The sequence below is a fragment of the Carassius gibelio genome, chromosome A24 (assembly GCF_023724105.1).
Source record: "Carassius gibelio isolate Cgi1373 ecotype wild population from Czech Republic chromosome A24, carGib1.2-hapl.c, whole genome shotgun sequence".
Classification (NCBI taxonomy): Eukaryota; Metazoa; Chordata; class Actinopteri; order Cypriniformes; family Cyprinidae; genus Carassius; species Carassius gibelio.
The window spans coordinates 2,690,043-2,710,525 of NC_068394.1; the positions used below are offsets into that span (position 1 = coordinate 2,690,043).

The 20,483-nt window shown below is 34.9% G+C and overlaps 2 protein-coding genes across 4 annotated transcripts; one reads left to right on the top strand and one right to left on the bottom strand.

Annotated features, from left to right (window-relative positions):
- Positions 1–20: 20 nt before the first annotated feature.
- Positions 21–1,311, top strand: LOC127946430 (histone H1.0-like). Its single transcript, XM_052543000.1, has one exon. The coding sequence runs from the start codon at positions 216–218 to the stop codon at positions 816–818; it is 603 nt and encodes a 200-aa protein (XP_052398960.1). The 5' UTR covers positions 21–215; the 3' UTR covers positions 819–1,311.
- Positions 1,312–4,864: 3,553 nt separating this feature from the next.
- LOC127946601 (mitochondrial Rho GTPase 2) lies at positions 4,865–16,833 on the bottom strand. 3 transcript variants are annotated; one of them, XM_052543283.1, is made up of 19 exons: positions 16,680–16,833; positions 15,101–15,159; positions 14,937–15,018; positions 14,816–14,859; positions 14,367–14,420; positions 14,238–14,290; positions 14,044–14,152; positions 13,690–13,791; positions 13,191–13,289; positions 12,213–12,321; positions 11,989–12,109; positions 11,833–11,917; positions 11,615–11,760; positions 10,257–10,357; positions 9,816–9,946; positions 8,572–8,652; positions 8,375–8,497; positions 7,595–7,791; positions 4,865–6,905 (listed from the first exon to the last, which is right to left on the bottom strand). In XM_052543283.1, the coding sequence occupies exons 1-19, from the start codon at positions 16,714–16,716 to the stop codon at positions 6,788–6,790; spliced, it is 1,851 nt and encodes a 616-aa protein (XP_052399243.1). In that variant the 5' UTR covers positions 16,717–16,833; the 3' UTR covers positions 4,865–6,787. The 3 variants fall into 3 exon arrangements, with proteins under 3 accessions (XP_052399243.1, XP_052399242.1, XP_052399244.1); XM_052543282.1 differs by having other exon boundaries at positions 7,595–7,794; XM_052543284.1 differs by lacking the exon at positions 7,595–7,791.
- Positions 16,834–20,483: the final 3,650 nt, after the last annotated feature.

The window sequence follows — 20,483 nt, forward strand, 5'->3', positions numbered from 1 at the left end:
CAGTGTACAGGCGCACTTCGGCGAATAATAATACGCACTTTCCGCATCTCATTGCTTAATACATATTTTAATTGGAGCCTGAACAAAGACGAAGGTGCTAATAAAGACGAAGGTGTCGATCATTTTCAAGAGCGTTTAAAAAATTAATTTATTTTTCAAATAACGTTAACTTTTTTTCCGTGAGAGTTTTTGTTTGACATCCTTCAGGACCGAGCATGGCTGAGACTGCAGCTGCTCCCGCATCCAAGCCCAAGAAGACGAAAGGCTCAAAGAAAGCGACGTCGCATCCCAAATACTCCGAGATGATCAAAGCGGCGATCGCAGGCGACAGGAGCCGCGGCGGCGCGTCGCGTCAGTCGATCCAGAAGTACGTGAAGAACCACTACAAGGTGGGAGACAACGCCGACTCCCAGATCAAACTCGCCCTGAAGCGCCTGGTGGCCAGCGGGCTTCTGCGTCACACAAAGGGCATCGGAGCCTCGGGCTCCTTCAAACTGGCCAAAGCCGAGGACGCCAAGAAGCCAGAGAAACCCAAACCAGCACCCGTGAAAGCCAAGAAGCCAGCCAAAGCCGCAGCCAAGCCCAAGAAAGCCCCCAAGCCCAAGAAAGTGGCGAAATCTCCCGCGAAACCTAAGAAAGCCGCCGAGAAGAAAGTGAAGAAGGCTGCGGAGAAGAAGAAGAAATCGCCTGTCAAAGCCAAGAAAGTTGTGAAGAAGGCGAAGGCGACCAAACCTGCCAAGACGAGCAAAGCCAAGAAGGTGAAAACGGCGAAACCCAAACCCAAAACAGCGTCCAGGAGGACGGGCAAAAAGAAGTGAAATCAAATCGATCGAACTGATTCAGTGTAAATACACTTTTTTCGAAGCAGACGTTTTTGGTATATTGCTATTTTTGTATGTGCGCGGACTTTAATCCCACATTTCTACAAGCGTGTTTCTCCAGAAACTTTTTTTGTGTGCGCATTTGCGATTCTATAAAGAATATCCCATGCATTTATTTATATGATTTATTTCTGGACGTTTTTTTTTCTTCACTTCTTTCTTTAAGGTGAACTGTATTGCACACTTTTATCATCATTCAGACATTCTAATTAATTTGCCAATGAGATATGTCTCTAGAAGATACATTCCTCCTGTAGGTCATTCTAGGAATGTGAAGAACAATAATAAAATGTAATTTTATGAAGAACGGTGTCCAGAATCATCTTGTGACGTGGATCGTTGTTGTCTAGTTCCACTGCTGTCCATATAATACTGTCATTGCGCGTTATTCGCATTACTGTGCATCAATAAACTTTTCTAATTGCAAACATTACTTTGTCTAGTGGTTTACTGCAGCACAATGGAGAGCTCAGATAGATAACACGAGTTTAAACGGGAACCATAGCAGTGGTCCCGTGTGAGGTGGGGGTCTTTGAGAGCAAAAGGTGAAGCGCATCTTTGGATTTGAGGGGCGTTTTGACTCACTGCTGCCCCCGGTGTATGATCTGAGATCTGCAGCTGTCTCATTATGTTTTTTTTTTTTTTTTTTGCACAGAATTACACAATCCATACAGTAACAATATCAATACAAAATAATAATAATAATTCTAGGGGGAGATGTAAATAAAATAATAGGAGTACATTAAAAAGTGTACATTCTTGCAAAATTAGATTAGCTTTTTTGTTTCTTCACTGGTAATATAGATTCAATATAGTATTTCACCTCATTTTTAAATGCTATAAAACGTGCTATTTTTACCTGCAAATTTACATTTATGGATATGAAATTTAGCCATTAAAATAAAAAAATATATAAAATAAATACAGGTCTGTTTATCTTTGGAGTTAAAAGAACATCTTTCCACTCTAAAATACAATCTCCATCAACATATCCAACAATAAAATCAAGTACATTTTACCAGAAGAAAGACACAAAAGGGCAGTGCCAAAATAAATGAACAGCTGTCTCTGGCTTCTGCTTGCAAAAGCTAAAGTTAACATCAATATCTTTTTTTAAATTTAATTAAATAATGTTTAGCAGGGTATATTCTGTGGAGAAGTTTAAAGGATACTTCTTTCACCTTATTTGTTAAAAGATATCGATTGGGCAGAAGCCAGACTTTTCTCCAGTCAACATCACTCACAAAATTACTCCAATATGCAATTCCACTTGGTTTCGAAACAACATCCGAGCTATTATAATTATTACAGGAGAAACATATTTTACCTATAGGGGAGTTGTTTGGTGAAAGGCATGGATGTTGCTCATAATTAACTCTTTTTGTTTATATAAGATGTCCTTATTATTTCAAATAATGTAATGGTGTGGTGAAAAGTTGTGATGCAAAGCTTAGTTCAGATGACGTGTCAAGCAGTGTGACATCGAAAAATGAAAGCAATTTCAGAACCAAAACAACTAAGACTAAATAAAAAACCACATTACTTTTACCTTGATACCATTAAAAATGTGAAGCCCTTGCCTTCATTAAATAATATACAAAATAGTTTATTATAATTGCCAGATAATTCTTTAAAAATAAAAAAACTACATGTACTAAAACCCAATCAAAACTATAACACCAATTTAATCATTTTTATTTTTGGTTTAGCAAACAAAAAGGGGTCAAATTGAAAACGAAACGGGCATAAAACAAAAACCTAAACTATAATCCTGCAAGATATACTTAATTTAAAACTATTTCAAATATAAAATCTTCATAAAACATTAACTAAATAGTGAACTATGACTTTTCAAGTGAGCAAAATGTGAAAATTTAACTCATTTTAGCACCTAAAATACACACGACTTCATTAAACACCTGAGACTTTTTGGAAATAATTTAGAGACATAAAAATTGTATTACATGGAAATATTTTTAATCGAATGTGGCTCAAGATGCTCTTAAAGCTGCGGTAGGGAACTTTTGACGCTCCAGTGTTTACAGAACTGCTTGCGTCTTGCGGAAGAACATCGTTGCCGGAACTACTTCTCTCGGTTTCTTCTACTCCGCCGCGGTACCCCCGAGGCAATCTAAAATAGTCTGAATATAAACATTTATTATAGGTGTACCCTAGTGATTCAGGACAAGCTAAAAACACGGTTTGGAAAATGGATTAATGGTGTACTCGCTTATTATATACATTTTTCTACATTTTGAACACAAACAAAGTTACGGACCGCAGCTCCGTTTGGTTGTTTCTTACCGGGAGCCATGTATTTCTGCAAATGGCAATAGGACCACTGGGAGGAGCCAGAGGAGCTTGATTTTTTTCACAGATTATCTGTCTCATATTCTACTGTCAGGACATAATTACAGGTTTAACAAATATGTAAAAAATATATTTTTTACAAAAGTTACCTATTGCAGCTTTAAGAACATCAAATCATGCCTGGATCCGTGCCTGATGAATCTCGAGGTAACCACAACTATGTTGAAGGGGTTTTATATACAGCAGTCAACATATAAATCCTTTTATTCGTTTGTGGATTTGCTTGAGCAGAAAAGAACTACTGAACATAAATAAAATGTGCAAAAGCATTTTGAAAAAATACCCTTTAGAAAGAGCTACTGCATTACTTCGTTCAAACTTCCAAACTGACTCAAATGATTCGCGAACCCGCTACGAACTCCCGAACTGATTCAAATGATTCGCGAACATGCTACGAACTCCCGAACTGACTCAAATGATTCGCGAACCCGCTACGAACTCCCGAACTGATTCAAATGATTCGCGAACATGCTACGAACTCCCGAACTGACTCAAATGATTCGCGAACCCGCTACGAACTCCCGAACTGATTCAAATGATTCGCGAACACGCTACGAACTCCCGAACTGATTCAAATGATTCGCGAACCCGCTACGAACTCTCGAATTGATTCAAATGATCCGCAAAGCCGCTCCGAACTCCCAAACTGACTCAAATGATTTGCGATCCCCAAACTGTTTCAAATGATTCGCGAACCCGCTACGAACTCCCAAACTGACTCAAGTGATTCGCGAACCCGCTACGAACTCCCGAACTGACTCAAATGATTCGCGTTCCCCGAACTGACTCAAATGATTCGCGAACCCGCTACGAACTCCCGAACTGACTCAAATGATTCGCGAACCCGCTACGAACTCCCGAACTGATTCAAATGATTCGCATTCCCTGAACTGACTCAAATGATTCGCGAACCCGCTACGAACTCCCAAACTGACTCAAATGATTCGCGAACCCGCTACGAACTCCCTAACTGATTCAAATGATTCGCGTTCCCCGAACTGACTCAAATGATTCGCGAACCCGCTACGAACTCTCGAATTGATTCAAATGATCCGCAAAGCCGCTCCGAACTCCCAAACTAACTCAAATGATTTGTGATCCCCAAACTGTTTCAAATGATTCGAGCTCCATACTCCGAACTAGAAATAATTAGGAAGCGTGCATTGTGAAGGGCGCTCTGAAATGCGGCAGCACAGGCAAAGGATTAAAACCTCTATTAAAACAGCTGTCCAAAGGAACATACAAGTACGCTAAAAGCATGTTCTGGGCGCACGGAGAGGTGGCGGTACGTTCAAGAGCTATATTTGGAAGTGCCGGTACTGAGTAGGTGCATACAGGCCCACTTAAAGCACTGAGTCTGCACAGTAATGGGATACAGGTTCACTGATACAAACCTCCCAGACACATTCATGTGTTAAAACTCTGTTTATATTACAGAAATATATGAATTGGCTGAATAATGTGATAATCTAACAGAATAACCCTAAGCACAATGTGTATTGCATGATCTCTCAATAGATGATAAGCTGCTAAAGTCATGTGATCATACAAATTGCACTACTTTTTCAGCATGCTGATGTCATAGAGCACAGTAAACGAAATCACCAGAAAAATAAATAAAAATTGTTTATTGCTAATTATTTATATTAGAACATACTGGCTTCATTCCAAGCATCTCATCTGATGTTGAAGCTGAAAGACCAATGCAGATGAGACACAAGTCTGGCGGATTTTTAGGTTAAGTTAATAATACTGAACTAAATATTTAAACTAGTAGAATTAAACCAATAAAGCAGGACTGCCACAGTTCTTTCTATTTGAAGAAATAACTTCACATGCATAAATTCATAAATTCACAGAAGGACCTTCAGCTGACCCAAACTGGCTTTTGAGTTGCTGGGAGACTGTTTTTAGGCTGAATGAGACCCAATAGATGGTAACAATGGTTTCAAGATAAATCCAGTTTGGACATCCTCACCATTTCCATCCATTATAATGGTTGAAGTAACTGCATTCACACTGGTTATCGGGTTTTTGTTCTACAAAGGATCAGAGCATTCAATCTTCCTAAAATATCTTTAACTTATTAACACCATGCATCCATACTGCAATTTTTTACATAATAAGAAATCATCCACCCCTACAATGGCAAACAGAAAAGCAAGGTTTTTCAGCCCAGTTTATATTCTCAAAATCATCATTGGATTTCGCCTCGGCTGTCTTAAAAAAATACTACATCCCCACATTTGTCAGTCAAGGTCCATATATCCGAGGAATATGAAATGGAAACGAATGGGGACTGATGTTTATTTCCCTTTAATTCGGCCAGTTTAGAAAATTACACTTAGATTAGTTAAACACAACTTTAAAAATCGGTAAATTAAAAGCTTAAAAGCTTATTCTCTGCTCACATCTGCAGCATTTAAATAAAGTTTAAAGGAATAGTTCACCCAAAATGCTGAAAATGTACTTAGCCTCATGCCACATATGGATAACTTTCTTATCAGAAACTAGATTTAGAGAAATGTAGCATTGCATCAGTGGCTCACCAACGCATGCTTTGCAGTGAATGGGTGCCGTCAGAATGAGAGTCCAAACATCTGATAAAAAACATCACAATAATCCACAAGTGATGCAAGTAATCCACTAGTTGTAGATCTATAATAAACTAATCCTTCAAACCACTGTTTTCAGCTAAAATAGGAGTCCTCTTTCCATAACATTGCTTCAATAAAAAAAATAAGTCATCTGGTCTGAATCAGGGGTGAAATCTGCACAGATCAAGCATCGTTTACAAGCCAATTGACATTTTGACTTTTGTGTTATTATGAATTATTGACTCATATTTTAGCCAGAGGTGATGTTTAAACAATTATATGTTATTTGATGGACTGGAGTGGTGTGGATTATTGCTTGAATTATGCTTTTATCAGCTGTTTGGACTCTCATTCTGACGGCACCCATTCACTGCAGAGCATCCATTGGTGAGACACTGATGATGCTAAATCTTGCCAAATCTTGAAGGTGAGTACATTTTCAGTTAATAATAACCTCTACTTAACCTAGAACCTCCTTTAGCTTCTCAAACATTATGAGAGGGTGAATTATGCATTAAGTGCATTTCCTGAACTGAATAACTGACCCCAACATTGAGATTTGTTTGAAACAACACTTCAGAAACACAATACGAATTCCCATGGAATATTTTCATGATCCATATTGATTTGCCAAGCTATTAAATACATTACAAACTCTGTACAATTCAACACATAACCTTTTCAATCGTATCTTGATATCGTTCCTCTCAAAACATGATGAAAAAACGTCTCTTGGGGCCGACCGGTGTCAGTCAAACAGTAAGATCGAGAACTTTTTGTAATAAAAGCAAAGTATGTGTACAATATTTTAGTCCAGCTGAAAAAACACAAACCTTTGTTTCATTGTGTTGTTGTCACAGTAAGGCCAAGACAGAGCGCAAGACATGAGGGAGTGTGTGTTTCTCTGCATGTATTGTGTGAGAACGATCAGTTTTTTCATCATTTGTGTCGGCTAACAGCTCTGTACAGAGCAAAGCCTAGCATGGCGGCTATTGTGGCACCCAGAGTCACACGCAGCCAGAAAGACGTGCTGCTCATGTCTGATCCGTTCAGGTGCCTGCAGACAGGAAGTGACATAGATAGAGAGAGATTTAAATACACATGCATCCAGCCAAGCAGGATCATTTTAATTTTAATCTTTGAAGTCATGAGGCAATGTTTGTAACCCCATTTATTCCACATAAATATGTATTCAATGAAAAAAAGTAGGCAATTTTATTAAACAAGAATTGACTGGATTGTGAAAAGTGAGTGTAAGAATAAAAGGGCTTGGCGACATCATCCCGAAAAACAAAGACGCTTGAAAGTCAGAGTGAGCGTTACTTTTAGATTTTCATGAAAATATATATATTTTTTTGAGTTCTTTAAAAGTGGTTTAATTTAAATTTAGCAGTTTAATACTTAAACTTGTCTTGATCTAATTCTTAAATATACAGTTCAATATTTTTAGTTCTTTGAAGTGGTTTCATTAAAAAAAAGCTTAAATATAATAGCAAAAAAAAAATTATATTAAATATAAATTAAGATTGAATTAAAATTAAAATGCATTTTTTTTATTATATACTATTTATATATATTATTAAAATAATCTATTAATATAAAAATAATTTAATTAAGTATAAATTAAAATTATATATTAGAATTATATATAATATATTATTAAAATAATTTATTAATATTAAAATAATTTAATTAAGTATAAAAAAACTAAAAATAAATAAAAAACGAAGACATGTATGTACTTACGGGTACATGGCAGCCCAGGTGAGCTTGCTGTAAATGTGTGTGTGAGTGTGTGTGAGCAGCGTGGAGAAACGGAGAGGTGAAGGCAGCCGATGTTTGTAACAAAACTCAGACGGGCTCATCCCATGATGCTGTTTGACTTCTATCAGATCAGCTTTGGAGCCCACAACCACACACGGGATGCCACTGTCCATGTAGTGCTGCTAAATGCATAATATAATACACAAATATACTGCAAAAGCCAGTGAAACAGATAGTATGTCTTGACAAATCTACTACTTTTGCTACTGAAGTGGCTGGGTTTATTTGATTAAAACATACAGTAACACTGTTAAATATGATTACAATTTAAATTACATAAATGTAATTTATCCCAATGATGGCAAAGCTGAATTCTCAGTAGCCATTACTTCAGTGTGCAGTGTCACATGATCTTTCACAAATGTCATGTGTTATGCATTTGATTAATTAAATGCATCCTTGTTGAATAAAATCAGTAATATTATTAAAAAACTACTTGAACAGTAGTGCATGTCATTTGTTTACTAAATTAAGTAAAAGCACAATTGATATAAATTGATTTCCTTTAGTTAAATTAATAGTGTAAATAGAAGTGCATGTTAAAACAAGCATGAGAAATAAATATCAGGTTGTGCAACATCATTATGGGTTATTAAATCATGTGGATGATGTGATTTTAATGTGGTTAATTAAAACGAGTGAGGCGTGTGTCCCACATTACTCCAGAACTAAAGCATCTCATGCATGTGAGGTCGTCTGTACCTTATAAATGCTAGCGCAGTAGTTAAACGAGTCCAGGTCGCTGACATCATACATGAGACACGCCACATCACACGCTGCGTCTGCTGCTTTTAGAAACTCTGTTTCCACATCCACCTCCTCCAGCTGTGAGAAATAACACACGCGTCAGCTACGTGCCAATAAACTACAGAGCGTGCACAGCATGAGACGGCACTTACGATGAGGTACTTGTCCTGATTGGCTACTGAGACGGTGTTGATGGCGTATACTGAGGGAGGACCGGGGTCACGCTCGTTTCTCTGAACATAGACCAAATATACCTTCATCATCAACTTTGCAAATATTTGGTAGATCTAACCAAGACTATTGGGAGTCACAAAAACCTTGAATATTTCCTAGACAGACTATAAACTGTGGTTAGATACCAGAAGTAAAGCATAAAAACCTCTTTCTAGATTAAAAATATTTTGTAACCATCTATTAATGCTATTGTTTTAGTGTAAAAAAACTTGATCGTAGCATGTATTTTCATTGTACAATGGGAAAAAATAAGCATCAAAAGAGAAACCATTTGCTTAATAAAAAAAATAGTAAATACTTGAACGTTAAATTTTTTTCTTTAATCATAAAAAAAAACATTTAATTATAAAAAAAAAAACGATCAACATTAAATATGTTCTGATTGGCTCTGATTTAACTGCAGGTTTGATTTTTTTTTTTTTTATTGTGTTTCTAAAAATCGAATCGGTGTATAAAATATGACTTTACAAAAAAAAAATATATATATATATATGAAACATTAAATATGTTCTGATTGACTACAATTTTCATTTTTTAATTTTTTGTGTTCATAAAAATCTCATTGGCAAATAGAAATATATACAAAAATATATAGAAATATATTAAAAACATTAAATATGTTCTGTTTGACTGCAGTTAAAAAAATGTATTTGTTATGTTTATAATCTCATTGGTATATAATATACTAAATATAATATAACAAAATTTATTGTTGTCATAAAAAAATTGGTATACAAAATAAATATACAAAAAAATATATAGAAATCTTTTAAAAACATTAAATATGTTCTGAGTGACTGCAGTTTTTTTTATTAAGTTCACAAAAATCTCGTTATATAGAATATTTTAATATTTTATTTATTTATAGTTGTCATAATAAATCTCATTGGAATATAAAAATATATACTAATATATATATATACATATATACACACACACACACACACACACATACAAAATATATATTAAAAAAATAAATATGTTTTTTTATTATATTCATTAAAATCTAATAGGTAAATAATATACTAAATATAATATATAATATATAACTAAAGTTTTTTATAAATAATCTAAAAATATAAAAATCTCATTGGTATATAACAATATATATACTTAAAGTAAGATTACAAACAAAAATTTTGCCTTCAAGTCATTCTCTGACCTCAGTGCTTCGCTGCAGAAAAGCTTGGAGGAAGTCGGTTTTTCCCGTTCCACGTGGACCGATCACTTTGCAGAGGAACACAGTGCGCTGGGTTTGTCTCTTCTCAAGGTCTAAGGCCTTTTCTCTTGTTACTTACACACACACACAGAAAAAGAAAGAAATACTCTTCAGTGTCCGTTAGATCAGGTTCGGTGTCTGTTAGATCAACACACTGAAGTAGAGAGGAGAGCACTACGAATTGTTCTTCACATGCACAGTAACTGAAGATATATTACACAACGTTTCTATGTGGAGCACAAGTGCATCAGAAGTGCTGCTGTGTATTAGAGCCCTTCATAATATAATACTTTTGCACAGTGAAAGATTATTAATATCTTTTCTTGTTCTGTCCTATCTATCATATGTTGCTGGCTCATTAGGACGGTATTGGTGCATCCCCACCTGTGATAGCGGAGGTCTGGGACTCTTGCTCCATTAGAATTGGATAGCCGAGGTAACCAAAATGCTCCAAACACCGGTGGACGTCCAAATAAGCAGACAACCTGCAGTTTATTCAATAACTATCAATAATATTACAATTATCTTCTTAAAACCCCCAAATCCTTTACGCTATGCTAGTTTCCTGCACAAATAAATGACTCTCACGAACTGGTTCTTTTAAAGGAACAATATGTAAGATATTCGTAATAAAATATCCAAAAACCACTTGCACATTTTTATATATTTCATGCAGTTGTGCACTTACATAACATGTTTTTACAGTGTTGCAGGTTATAACCAATCTGAAACGAGTCTGTTGAGTTTATACTGCGCCTTTAAGTGAATCATAAACGTACAGCATAACACGTGTAGCATGATTCACAAATGAATCATATACTGTTTATTTTTTTAGTGAATCAGAATTATAAAGCTCAGATATATGTAGAATTTGCTTATGAGCTGTTTTTTTAGTGAACAATTAACATACGGCACAACAAGTGAAGTCTGATTCACGAAAAAATTACTCTTACGAATCAATACTTTTTAGTGAATCATAAATATTGTGCATTCACTGAATACAACCTGATTCACAAACAAAAGTCTCTTTTGAACTGATTCTTTTTAGTGATTCATAAACATTCAGCACAGCCAGTGTAGTCTGATTCATGACAAAATGACTCTTATGATCCAGTGCTTTTTAGTAAATCAAAAACATACAGTACAACTACTGTAGCCTGAATCCCAAACAAATGACTCTTATGAACTGGTTCTTTTAAGCCAATCATAATCATAATCAGGGTCTGATTCACTCTTATTAACAGGTTTTAAGTGAATCATAAATTACATTGCAACCACTGTAGTCTGATTCCCAATAAGATGACTCTTTTTTTGAGTGTCTGATTCTCAAACAAATGACTCTTTCGGTCAGGTCCTTTAAATGAATCATTTTAAAATTCGATTAAAATTCGAGTTGGAGTATGATTTAATCTGATGATTTAATGAATTAATTGGCCAGAGCACTACTTCAAGTGATGTAATATTTTAAACAAATCAAATCAGAACTGAATCAAAAAAAGAAAATTTCTATTAAAACCACTAAAACTCTGTGGACCCGTATACGGGTCCAAAAATCACGTTAAAAAGTTTATGCTTCATTTACATAGCCTTCCTTATATGGTATCAGCCCATATATAGGTTCATTTGAAAGCTTAGAGTCTCTTCTTTACAAAAGAACACCATAACTTTTGGTTTTATCATGCATAACCTACCAGAAAATAATCGATTTAAATGTGCAATGCACTTTTCAAACATTGACTCACATCCACTGGCAGAAGAACCCGTGCTGTGAGATGTAGTTGTTGTCTGATAAGGGGAAGTTACTGTACACCTCCGGGCCCCAGGGCATGTAGGGTAAAACGCTAAACATATTCTTCAGCTCTGCGGGAGAGAGAGCTGAATCCTTATCCTGCAAGAGGAGAGATGCAATCAACATCCCGACGAAAATCTAATCACGCAAAGATCAGATGTGAGAGCTCACCTCGTCGTACTTATCAAACAGCTTCTGGAGGAACTGATGACCCAGATGATTCAGCTCCGTCGTGCAACCCACAGATACTTGTAATCTATTAACACACAGTTACTCAGTACTGGTTTTTGTTCATGCAATCACAACTTCTCTCATGCACAGACGTACGGTGGGTAGAGGTAGTCATCGGTCAACTCGAGCGTGTCATCGTAGCCGAATTTACGCAGGATGGTCCAGGTGGTCTCATGACGTCCCCTCTGGATAAAGAGAGTGTTTAAAAACAAGAAACCTAGGGAAAACACACAAACACACATGTAACAGTGTGTGATTATAATTAATGTACTAATGAGAGTGGGTCTAAGGAATATAAATATATGTGTGAGGTGTGTTACCGTTGAGAGTGAGTCCGTTGTCCTGGACTCCATCACTGGTGTTCTTCCACACGACGGTCTTCAGGTCCTCTAGAGCCTGAGGAGCCAGTGGGTTCCCGAAACACAGTTTCTACACACACACACACACACACACAAATTCCCATTCAAATCAACAGAGATTTTTTGGTATATTATTTCAAAAAATATTTTTAGTGTAAATGTTTAGTTAATATTCACTACTTACAAAGTAATTACGCCACACTACACAGGACAATTGGTTTGGAGAATGAATGAAATAAATTAACTACAATTTATGCATTTGGTAATTAAGGGTGGGGGGAGCAGATTTAAGTTGGTATTATGTATATATATATAAATATATATATAAACAATTTACATATACCTACATAAATACACACACACACACATTTATAAAAACAAATTACAAATGTTACCTTATCAATTAATTGAAATAAAATAAGTTTAGATTGAAACAATAAAACAAAAACATCTTAGCTAAATAGAAATATTACAAAAAAGCAATAAAAATGAAAAATAGAACTAAAAGTGTAAACTGTACTTAAAATGAATCTAAAAATAAAAGCTAATTCAAAATAATGATAACTACTAAAATTGTACATAAAACATAAATGTCACTTAAAGAAAAAAAAAATCATTTAACCCATTTAAAATCCTTAATAAAGGCATCAAAGCAACCACACATAATTGATCTAAATAAAAATATGGAATATTTATTAGAAATATAATTTTTAATAAACTTTGACCTAACTTTGACCTAAATATGTACCTTTTAAACATCTTCTCTTTGGCTGACAGATAGACGGCGAAAATATGTTGAATAAGCTTTAAATGGTTGATACGATCAAATTATGATGAAAATCTCTCCTTACATAATTTTTCTGCTGAATAATCCTTTTCAGTCCCAAATCGGCCTCATTAAGGAAGTGAATTAAATAAGTAAAAAATGTCGTTTCTCACCTGAAAGCAGTTGAGTTCGTCGTCACTGAGGATGTGATCATTATCCTGATCAGAGATGCTGAAGATCCGACTCAGAGCTCGAACACACAGCAGTTTCAGCTACACACACACAAACATTCAGAAGATGAAGCCGAGCAGAGATGTAGCAGTGTGTGTGTGTGTGTGTGTGTGTGTGTGTGTGTGTGTGTGTGTGTGTGGGCATGTTTTTGTGACATATCAGGACACAACTCTGTATAATGACATGGGTATGACACAGGTATTACAAGGAGAGAGTGACTTATGAGGACATAACCCATGTCCCCATTTTTCAAAACACTTATAAATCATACAGAATGAGTTTTTTTGAGAAAGTAAAAATGCACAAAGTTTCCTGTTAGGGTTAGGGATAGGGGTGGTGTAAGGCCATAGAATATACAGTTTGTACAGTATAAAAACCATTACACCTATGGGATGAACACACTTTACACAAAAACAAACGTGTGTGTGTGTGTGTGTGTACCTGTTTGTCTTCAGGGTCGTAGAGCGGAGCAGTCGGGTGAAGAACGGCCTTCTGGGCGTAATAAAAGAGCTCTGAAATATTCTTCAGATTCTTAGTGGAGCACTGCACACACAAATGCATCATCATATAATCATATATAATACATTCATAATCAACAGCCACCTTAAAAGGCTAAAAAGATGCCATCTAGGTAGAATGAAGCCATTACTAGGTTTTAAGAAAGATCAATTGCATTTTCAATATCCGGTACTTCATCAGTAATCAAAAACACTTTAAATTGTTAACAAAACAGCTTGAGTTTCAATATGCTGAAGATTCATTTGAGTGTGTGTGTGTGTGGTCAGCGGTTCGAACCTCTACACAGGTCTCAATCTCTGAAAACTGGTTCATGATTGGCAGGATGCTTTCCATGGAGCTGCCAGAGCGCAGGTCAGACTTGTTGCCCACGAGGATGATGGGAATCCTACGGCGACAAAGAGAGCCATTTTTCTATGGAACAACTAAAAAATGCTGATGCACTTACATGAGAACGGAATCCATAAACATACTTGCTTCCTTTTTCAGCTCCACCGTTCACCAGAGGAATCCATTTAGTCCTGATCTGAGTGAAAAACACGGATAAAATCAGTTCAGGGAAAAAAGAAGACAGAAATATTGTGATGATGCTTAATTGATACCTTGTCAATGGTTTCCTCTTGTGTGACATCATAAACCACACACACAACATTTGCCTACAAATAAGAAAACAATCATAGAAAATTAATATAATAAGCACATACATTTTTACACACACACACACAGACACACACATTTCAAATAAATGCTGTTCTTTCCAACATTGATAATCAGAAATGTTTCTTGAGCAGCAAATCTTCCTATCAGAATGATTCCTGAAGATCATGTGACACTGAAGACTGGAGGAATGATGCTGAAAATACAGCTGTGCATCACATAAATAAATTACATTTTAAAATATATTCGAATAGAAAGCAGTGATTTTGAATTATACAAATATTTTACTTTTTTTTTTTAACTGCATTTTATCAAATGAATGCAGTTGTGATTGCAGCAGATTAGGACAAAAACTAAACTTGATGCGATTTATGTGCTCAGGAAAAATTCTCACCTTTACGATTTCCTCCCTCAACACTTCATCAGACTGTTCGCTTTCTGTAGAGACACACTAAATATTAATAAAACACTACAGGGCAAATATTGTGTCATTAAACACACACACACACACACACCTGAATAGTCGACAATATGTGTAGGCACTTTCTCTGGCGTGACGTCGGCTGGTATGGTGATCTCCTCCGCCCGCAGAGGAACCTGACGGCACAAACACATGAGCTTCCTCTTACTGCACCAGTCAAACACACACCACACCAGAGAGGCTCATGGGTAAACTCACCCGCTCGGGAAACTCCTCTCCGACCAGAGACATGATGAGAGAGGTCTTTCCCACTTTGGCTGCAGGAAAACAAAGGACGGAATAACACTGAATACCAATAAACACATTCCCACAGTTCATTTGATTTGTGAAAAGTCACATGATCAACGGTTGCACCGCAATCACAAACGCTTCTTCTGTGATTTCCTTTACAAATCAGTGTGGCGTCAGTTTGATTTCCAGCGTTATTACAATGTTTCCACTCCTTCATCATCAGTGTTGAATCTTATATGTGGTTCGTCAGGGTAAAATTGTAGCTGTTCTTTTATAACTTTATATTAAAAAAAAGCACACTTCAAAAGAACTGGACACTCCTAACAGTTTATAAGGTCTGTGAAGAGAAAAAACTAGTACGACATGACTTGAGTTTAGTGTATATTGAATAAATTTAACACTAATGCAGAAATAAAACGTGTGCTGCCTAACGAATTGACACTTCACATATTTATGCGCTATATCTAATTCAGGACACTGATATGCTCACCATGGCTGTATTTATTGGATAAAAAATACAGCAAAAACAGTAATATTGTGAAATATTATCACAATTTAAAATAACTGTATTCTATGTTAATATATTTACAATTTGTACTTATTTCTGTGATGCAAAGCTGAATTTTCAGCATCATTACTCCAGTATTCATTGTAATGTGATCTTTTCTCTTTTTTATTCTAAAGAAATCAGTATTTTATTCAGCATGGTTGCATTAAATTGATCAAAAATGACATTAAAGAAATGTATAATATTGTAACAAAAGATTTCTACATAATAAATATTGCTTAATTTTTTCCTGAGAAAAAAAAATAAATAAATCATAGTTTCCACAAAAACATGAAGCAGCACAACTATTTACAACAATAAGAAGAAGAAAAGTTTCTTGAGCAGCAAATCAGCATATTAAAATGATTTCTTAAGAATATATCTACATCCACAGCATTATCAGAAAGGTTGACATTACTCTATGAATACGTACAGTATAACAATAATTTTTTTTAATTAAAATTATAAATAAATACACACACACACACACACACACACACACACACATATACATACATACATATATATATATATATATATATATATATATATATATATATATATATATATATATATATATAAAACTGTCAGGATGAGCAAAACTACTCTCCTTAAAACCAGCATGCAAAACAAAAATCAAAGTGTCAAAACAAATCAAAATAAACAAACATATATTACTATCTAACAAATACAACACACAAGAAAAAATGTTTATAAGTCAAAATGCCAAATCTGGATATCTATCATATACAAATCATATCTACTAAACAATGCAGGTTTTTAATAAACTGATACTGAATGAAAAAAAGTTCATTTTTGTGTGTTTAGAATTTGCATGATTGCACAAAAACTACTTAAACAAACTCAAGAATGCAGTGCGTTAACTGCAGATAATTTCTGAAGGAGCTCAAGGTTGAGGTTAGCGCTCTCTAATCAAGCTAACTTCCATCAAACTCTCACATTTAATTCCCTTGATATTTAAAAGAAATAATATCTTACGTTCCCCCAACAACAGTATCCGGACATCGCGTTTCATTTCACTCCGCTCTCTACAGATTGCTCCGACTAGCGGCTATCTTTCCAAAAACTTCAAATTCAATTCAAAGCACAGTGCTAGTTTCTGGCTATCCCCGTTCCATCCAAAGAAACTGTCACCGCTGCAGACTTCCGGTTGGAGCCCAAATGGAGCGCCCTCTACCGTGCATTTCCGTCGTTTTTATGTTGGTTTCACTATTTTATGTATTTGTTTGTTTGCTGTTTATGTGTATACTACTTGAATGTGTACTTTTTCTACTATAAGTACATTATACATTAATAATTATGCTAAAAAAGTTTTTTGCCTGAATTAATAAATAAATGGGGATTAAATAATATAATTACCTTGAGTTTATTGGACAGTACTTTTTCCAGTAATTTACAGAAAATACTTTACAATACAATTAAAACCATTAAAACACGAATAATTAAAAATGATAATATATTTAAAGCATTGTAATACAAGTTTTATGTTTTTTAATAAAATTATTTAAAAAGATATATAGGTGATATTTAATTTGTATGAGCTAAAGGTTTTAGGCATTATATATAGCTTTTTAATTACATTACAAACAAACAATTACAAAAATTTCAGGGTATTTTTTACTAGCAAAATATTTTTAAACAATGTGAAAAGTCCAAAGCTGAAAGCAGTGTGTGTGGGGGGGGGGGGGGGGGGGGGGGCGTCAATTTCGATGCGTCTGCCGTGAGATGTTTGGCATGACATGCAATGACACAATGTCAAAAAAAAAAATATATATAATACTGAAGGTGAGGTACAATTCATTTAATCTTTATTAAATAACTTACTAAGTAGTTTGAAAACTTTCTGTGAGATGCAATTTCACAAACAGTGTGACATTTACAAACATACTCTCAAAATGTAGAAATTACTTCAAATCAACACATTCTGTCTGCACTGTAAGCGTGCTTCGTGCTTCACAGTTGACAGGAATTGTCACTTGCACAATCGAGACAGTGTCACATCGTCACTGAAGTTTAAAACTTGCATTTCCTTTTAAGTCTTGCCAGTGTTTAAAGCATAAACACATAAGCGCACACACATAAGGCCAAATCAGGCTTGGGCTGAGAGTAAGCTATTGTGCAACTATTGCCCCATTGTAAAAACAAAAATGCACGGCATGATCAAATATTTAAGTGCGATAATTGTGTTTTTGAAAAATGCTAGATTCAATTAAACCCCCCCCCCCCTCCCCACAAGTGTCACCTAAGAGGGGAATTCCTCCCATTTTTAAAAATTTAATTCAGGCCCTGAATTAATGTCTGTAGAAATCTTGATTGGAGCATCACTATAAATAATTCTACATTATAAAAACTAGGCTTCAAAAATATCTGCATCCTTCCTGTGATCGAAAATCAGTGATCTGCTCCAAAAATCCTGAGGGAGCACACTTCAGTGTAATTTTATGAGAAAGGAATGTGTTTGAAGATGTTCATGTAGAGCTGATGGAGAGCTCAAGGCACAACCAATCACTGCTGTATGTTGATTTTAGATACACCCCACTCTGCATGTGTGCTGTTATATAGTTAAATGCACTGAGATTAGAAAAATGTCAAAATAACTAAATAATAAATAGCAAAAAATAAATTTAAACTAAATTAAAAAGAAGATTAAATATTAAAACAGTGAGTAGGAAAAAAATTACATTTCATAAACATAAATAGACATAAAATATGTGAAATCGTGTACATTTTCACAAAAGTCCACAATAGTAATGCAAAGATAATTTTTGCTGTTGTTTTATTATGTCTCGTAAAAAAAAAAAAAGTATAAAAAAAAAATGAAAAAAAAAAGTTACATTCTAGATGTTGTTTGAATATTTTATCAATATTCTAGAAATATCTGGAATTTAAAAAATGTACATTCGTACATTCCATTAGATAAATGAAGACATCATTGTTATTAATACTGAATAACTGGGCACTTTATAATAATGCCGTTGACTTTATAGGATTTTCTTAATTTCCATGACATTTCCAGGTCTAGAAATCACAATTTTTTAAAATCCCCTCATAAATAAATACATTTTAAATAACCAGATTTATGCACTTATTTTATCCAAAGCGATTTATACTGCCTTCAGGCCATAATTTTTTTTTTCCATCTAACATGTGTTCCCTGGGAATCGAACCCACTACCTTTTGCACAATGCTCTACCACTGAGCCACAGGAACAATATATCAAGGTTGCCCAAGAACATGAAAATGCTGCTCCTTAAATACAAAAATCACAGTTGTTGAGGAAATGAATCACATAATAAATACAATGTCCGTTTTATTATCTTGATGTGTATGTTTTCACTGATTTTAATGCTTTTGTTTTGTTGTATACATAACTCACCTTGAGGCCCCCTTAAACTGAAAGAACCGCCTCTTCTGAGAAATATCCTTAGGAAATTCAGCCCTAAATGCTGCAGAAATGTTCTTTATGAGAGTCTCTGGAGGGCTACAAGAACTTAAAGTTGCGTTCTGTTTCAGGTTAGCTCTGGAGAAGGATGACTTTAGTGCATTCAGCAAGCGGCGTGCTTGAATTATTAACAGGAGGAGATGGAGAAATGTCTTTGTAGGACTGTGATGTTATTCTTGGCTTTGAAGAGCATCTGAATGTATGTTTGCTCGTCTGTGTTCAGGAGGGCATACACATGACAAAAGATCAGCTCAATAACGTATCATCAGATGAGGCTAGCCTGGAGGCCAAAATTGAGAAGAAAAAAACAGGACCTGGAGAAAAACACTGTAACACTCTACAGAGCGTGCGGTGAGCTAGTACTACAGCTTTTGTTCAAATATTGAATTAATTTTTTTTCAGTGCAGGAAGCAGAGATGGTAATGAAAAAGAGATGATATCTGATATTCAGCATTAATTTGTATATTTTCAGTTCATTTAAATTTTAGAAAAGCTTTAGAAATTGTTTTTGTGTTTTTTTATTATTATTTTTTTTTTAATAAAGCATTTTTATTGCATTTATATAAAAATATATATTTTGTTTTTAGTAATTTTTATTAAATTTAAAGGTGTTTCAGTTGGTTGCAGAGGCAAGATTTTTCATTTTTGTTTTTGTATTTCAACTTCATTTCAATTACAGTGAAATTAGTTTTAGAATTAGTTCAACACTCAGCTAACACATCAACATATTTTCTTAATTTCTTCAGAGATATTCTTCAGAGTTCTCATATTATTAAGCCAGTCTTGGATTCCTAGGCTTCCTTTCTTAATGTTTTTCCTCCAGGACCGTGTCTAACTTTATCTACAGTGACTGTGCTTTCGTTTTCTTTTCTCAGTATATATGCTACCAGCTCTCATTTCTTTCACTCCATCTCTCTTTCTCTTGCTCTGCACTCGTTCTTCTCGAGGACTGGAGAGGTGTGGATTATTGTGATGTTTTTAATCAGCTGTTTGGACTCACATTTTGACGGCACCCCTTACTGATCAAGTGATGCAATCCTACATTTCTCCAAATCTGATCGGATGAAGAAACAAACTCATCTACATCTTTGATAGCCAGAGGATGAGTACATTTTCATCTACGTTTCAATTTTGGGTGAACTATTCCGTTAAATATTCATGCATTTGCTTTCAAGAAAGGTTAATAGACTTCAGTTCACATGTAAATACTAAATACCTTCTCACATGTATTCAAGTGTAGACGCCGGTTTAATTGCCTTTACAGTTATTTGAATTCATCTGAATGAAATTTCAGCAAAATGGTTGTATGATGTGTTTTATAAAGACGACATCTTTGTCAG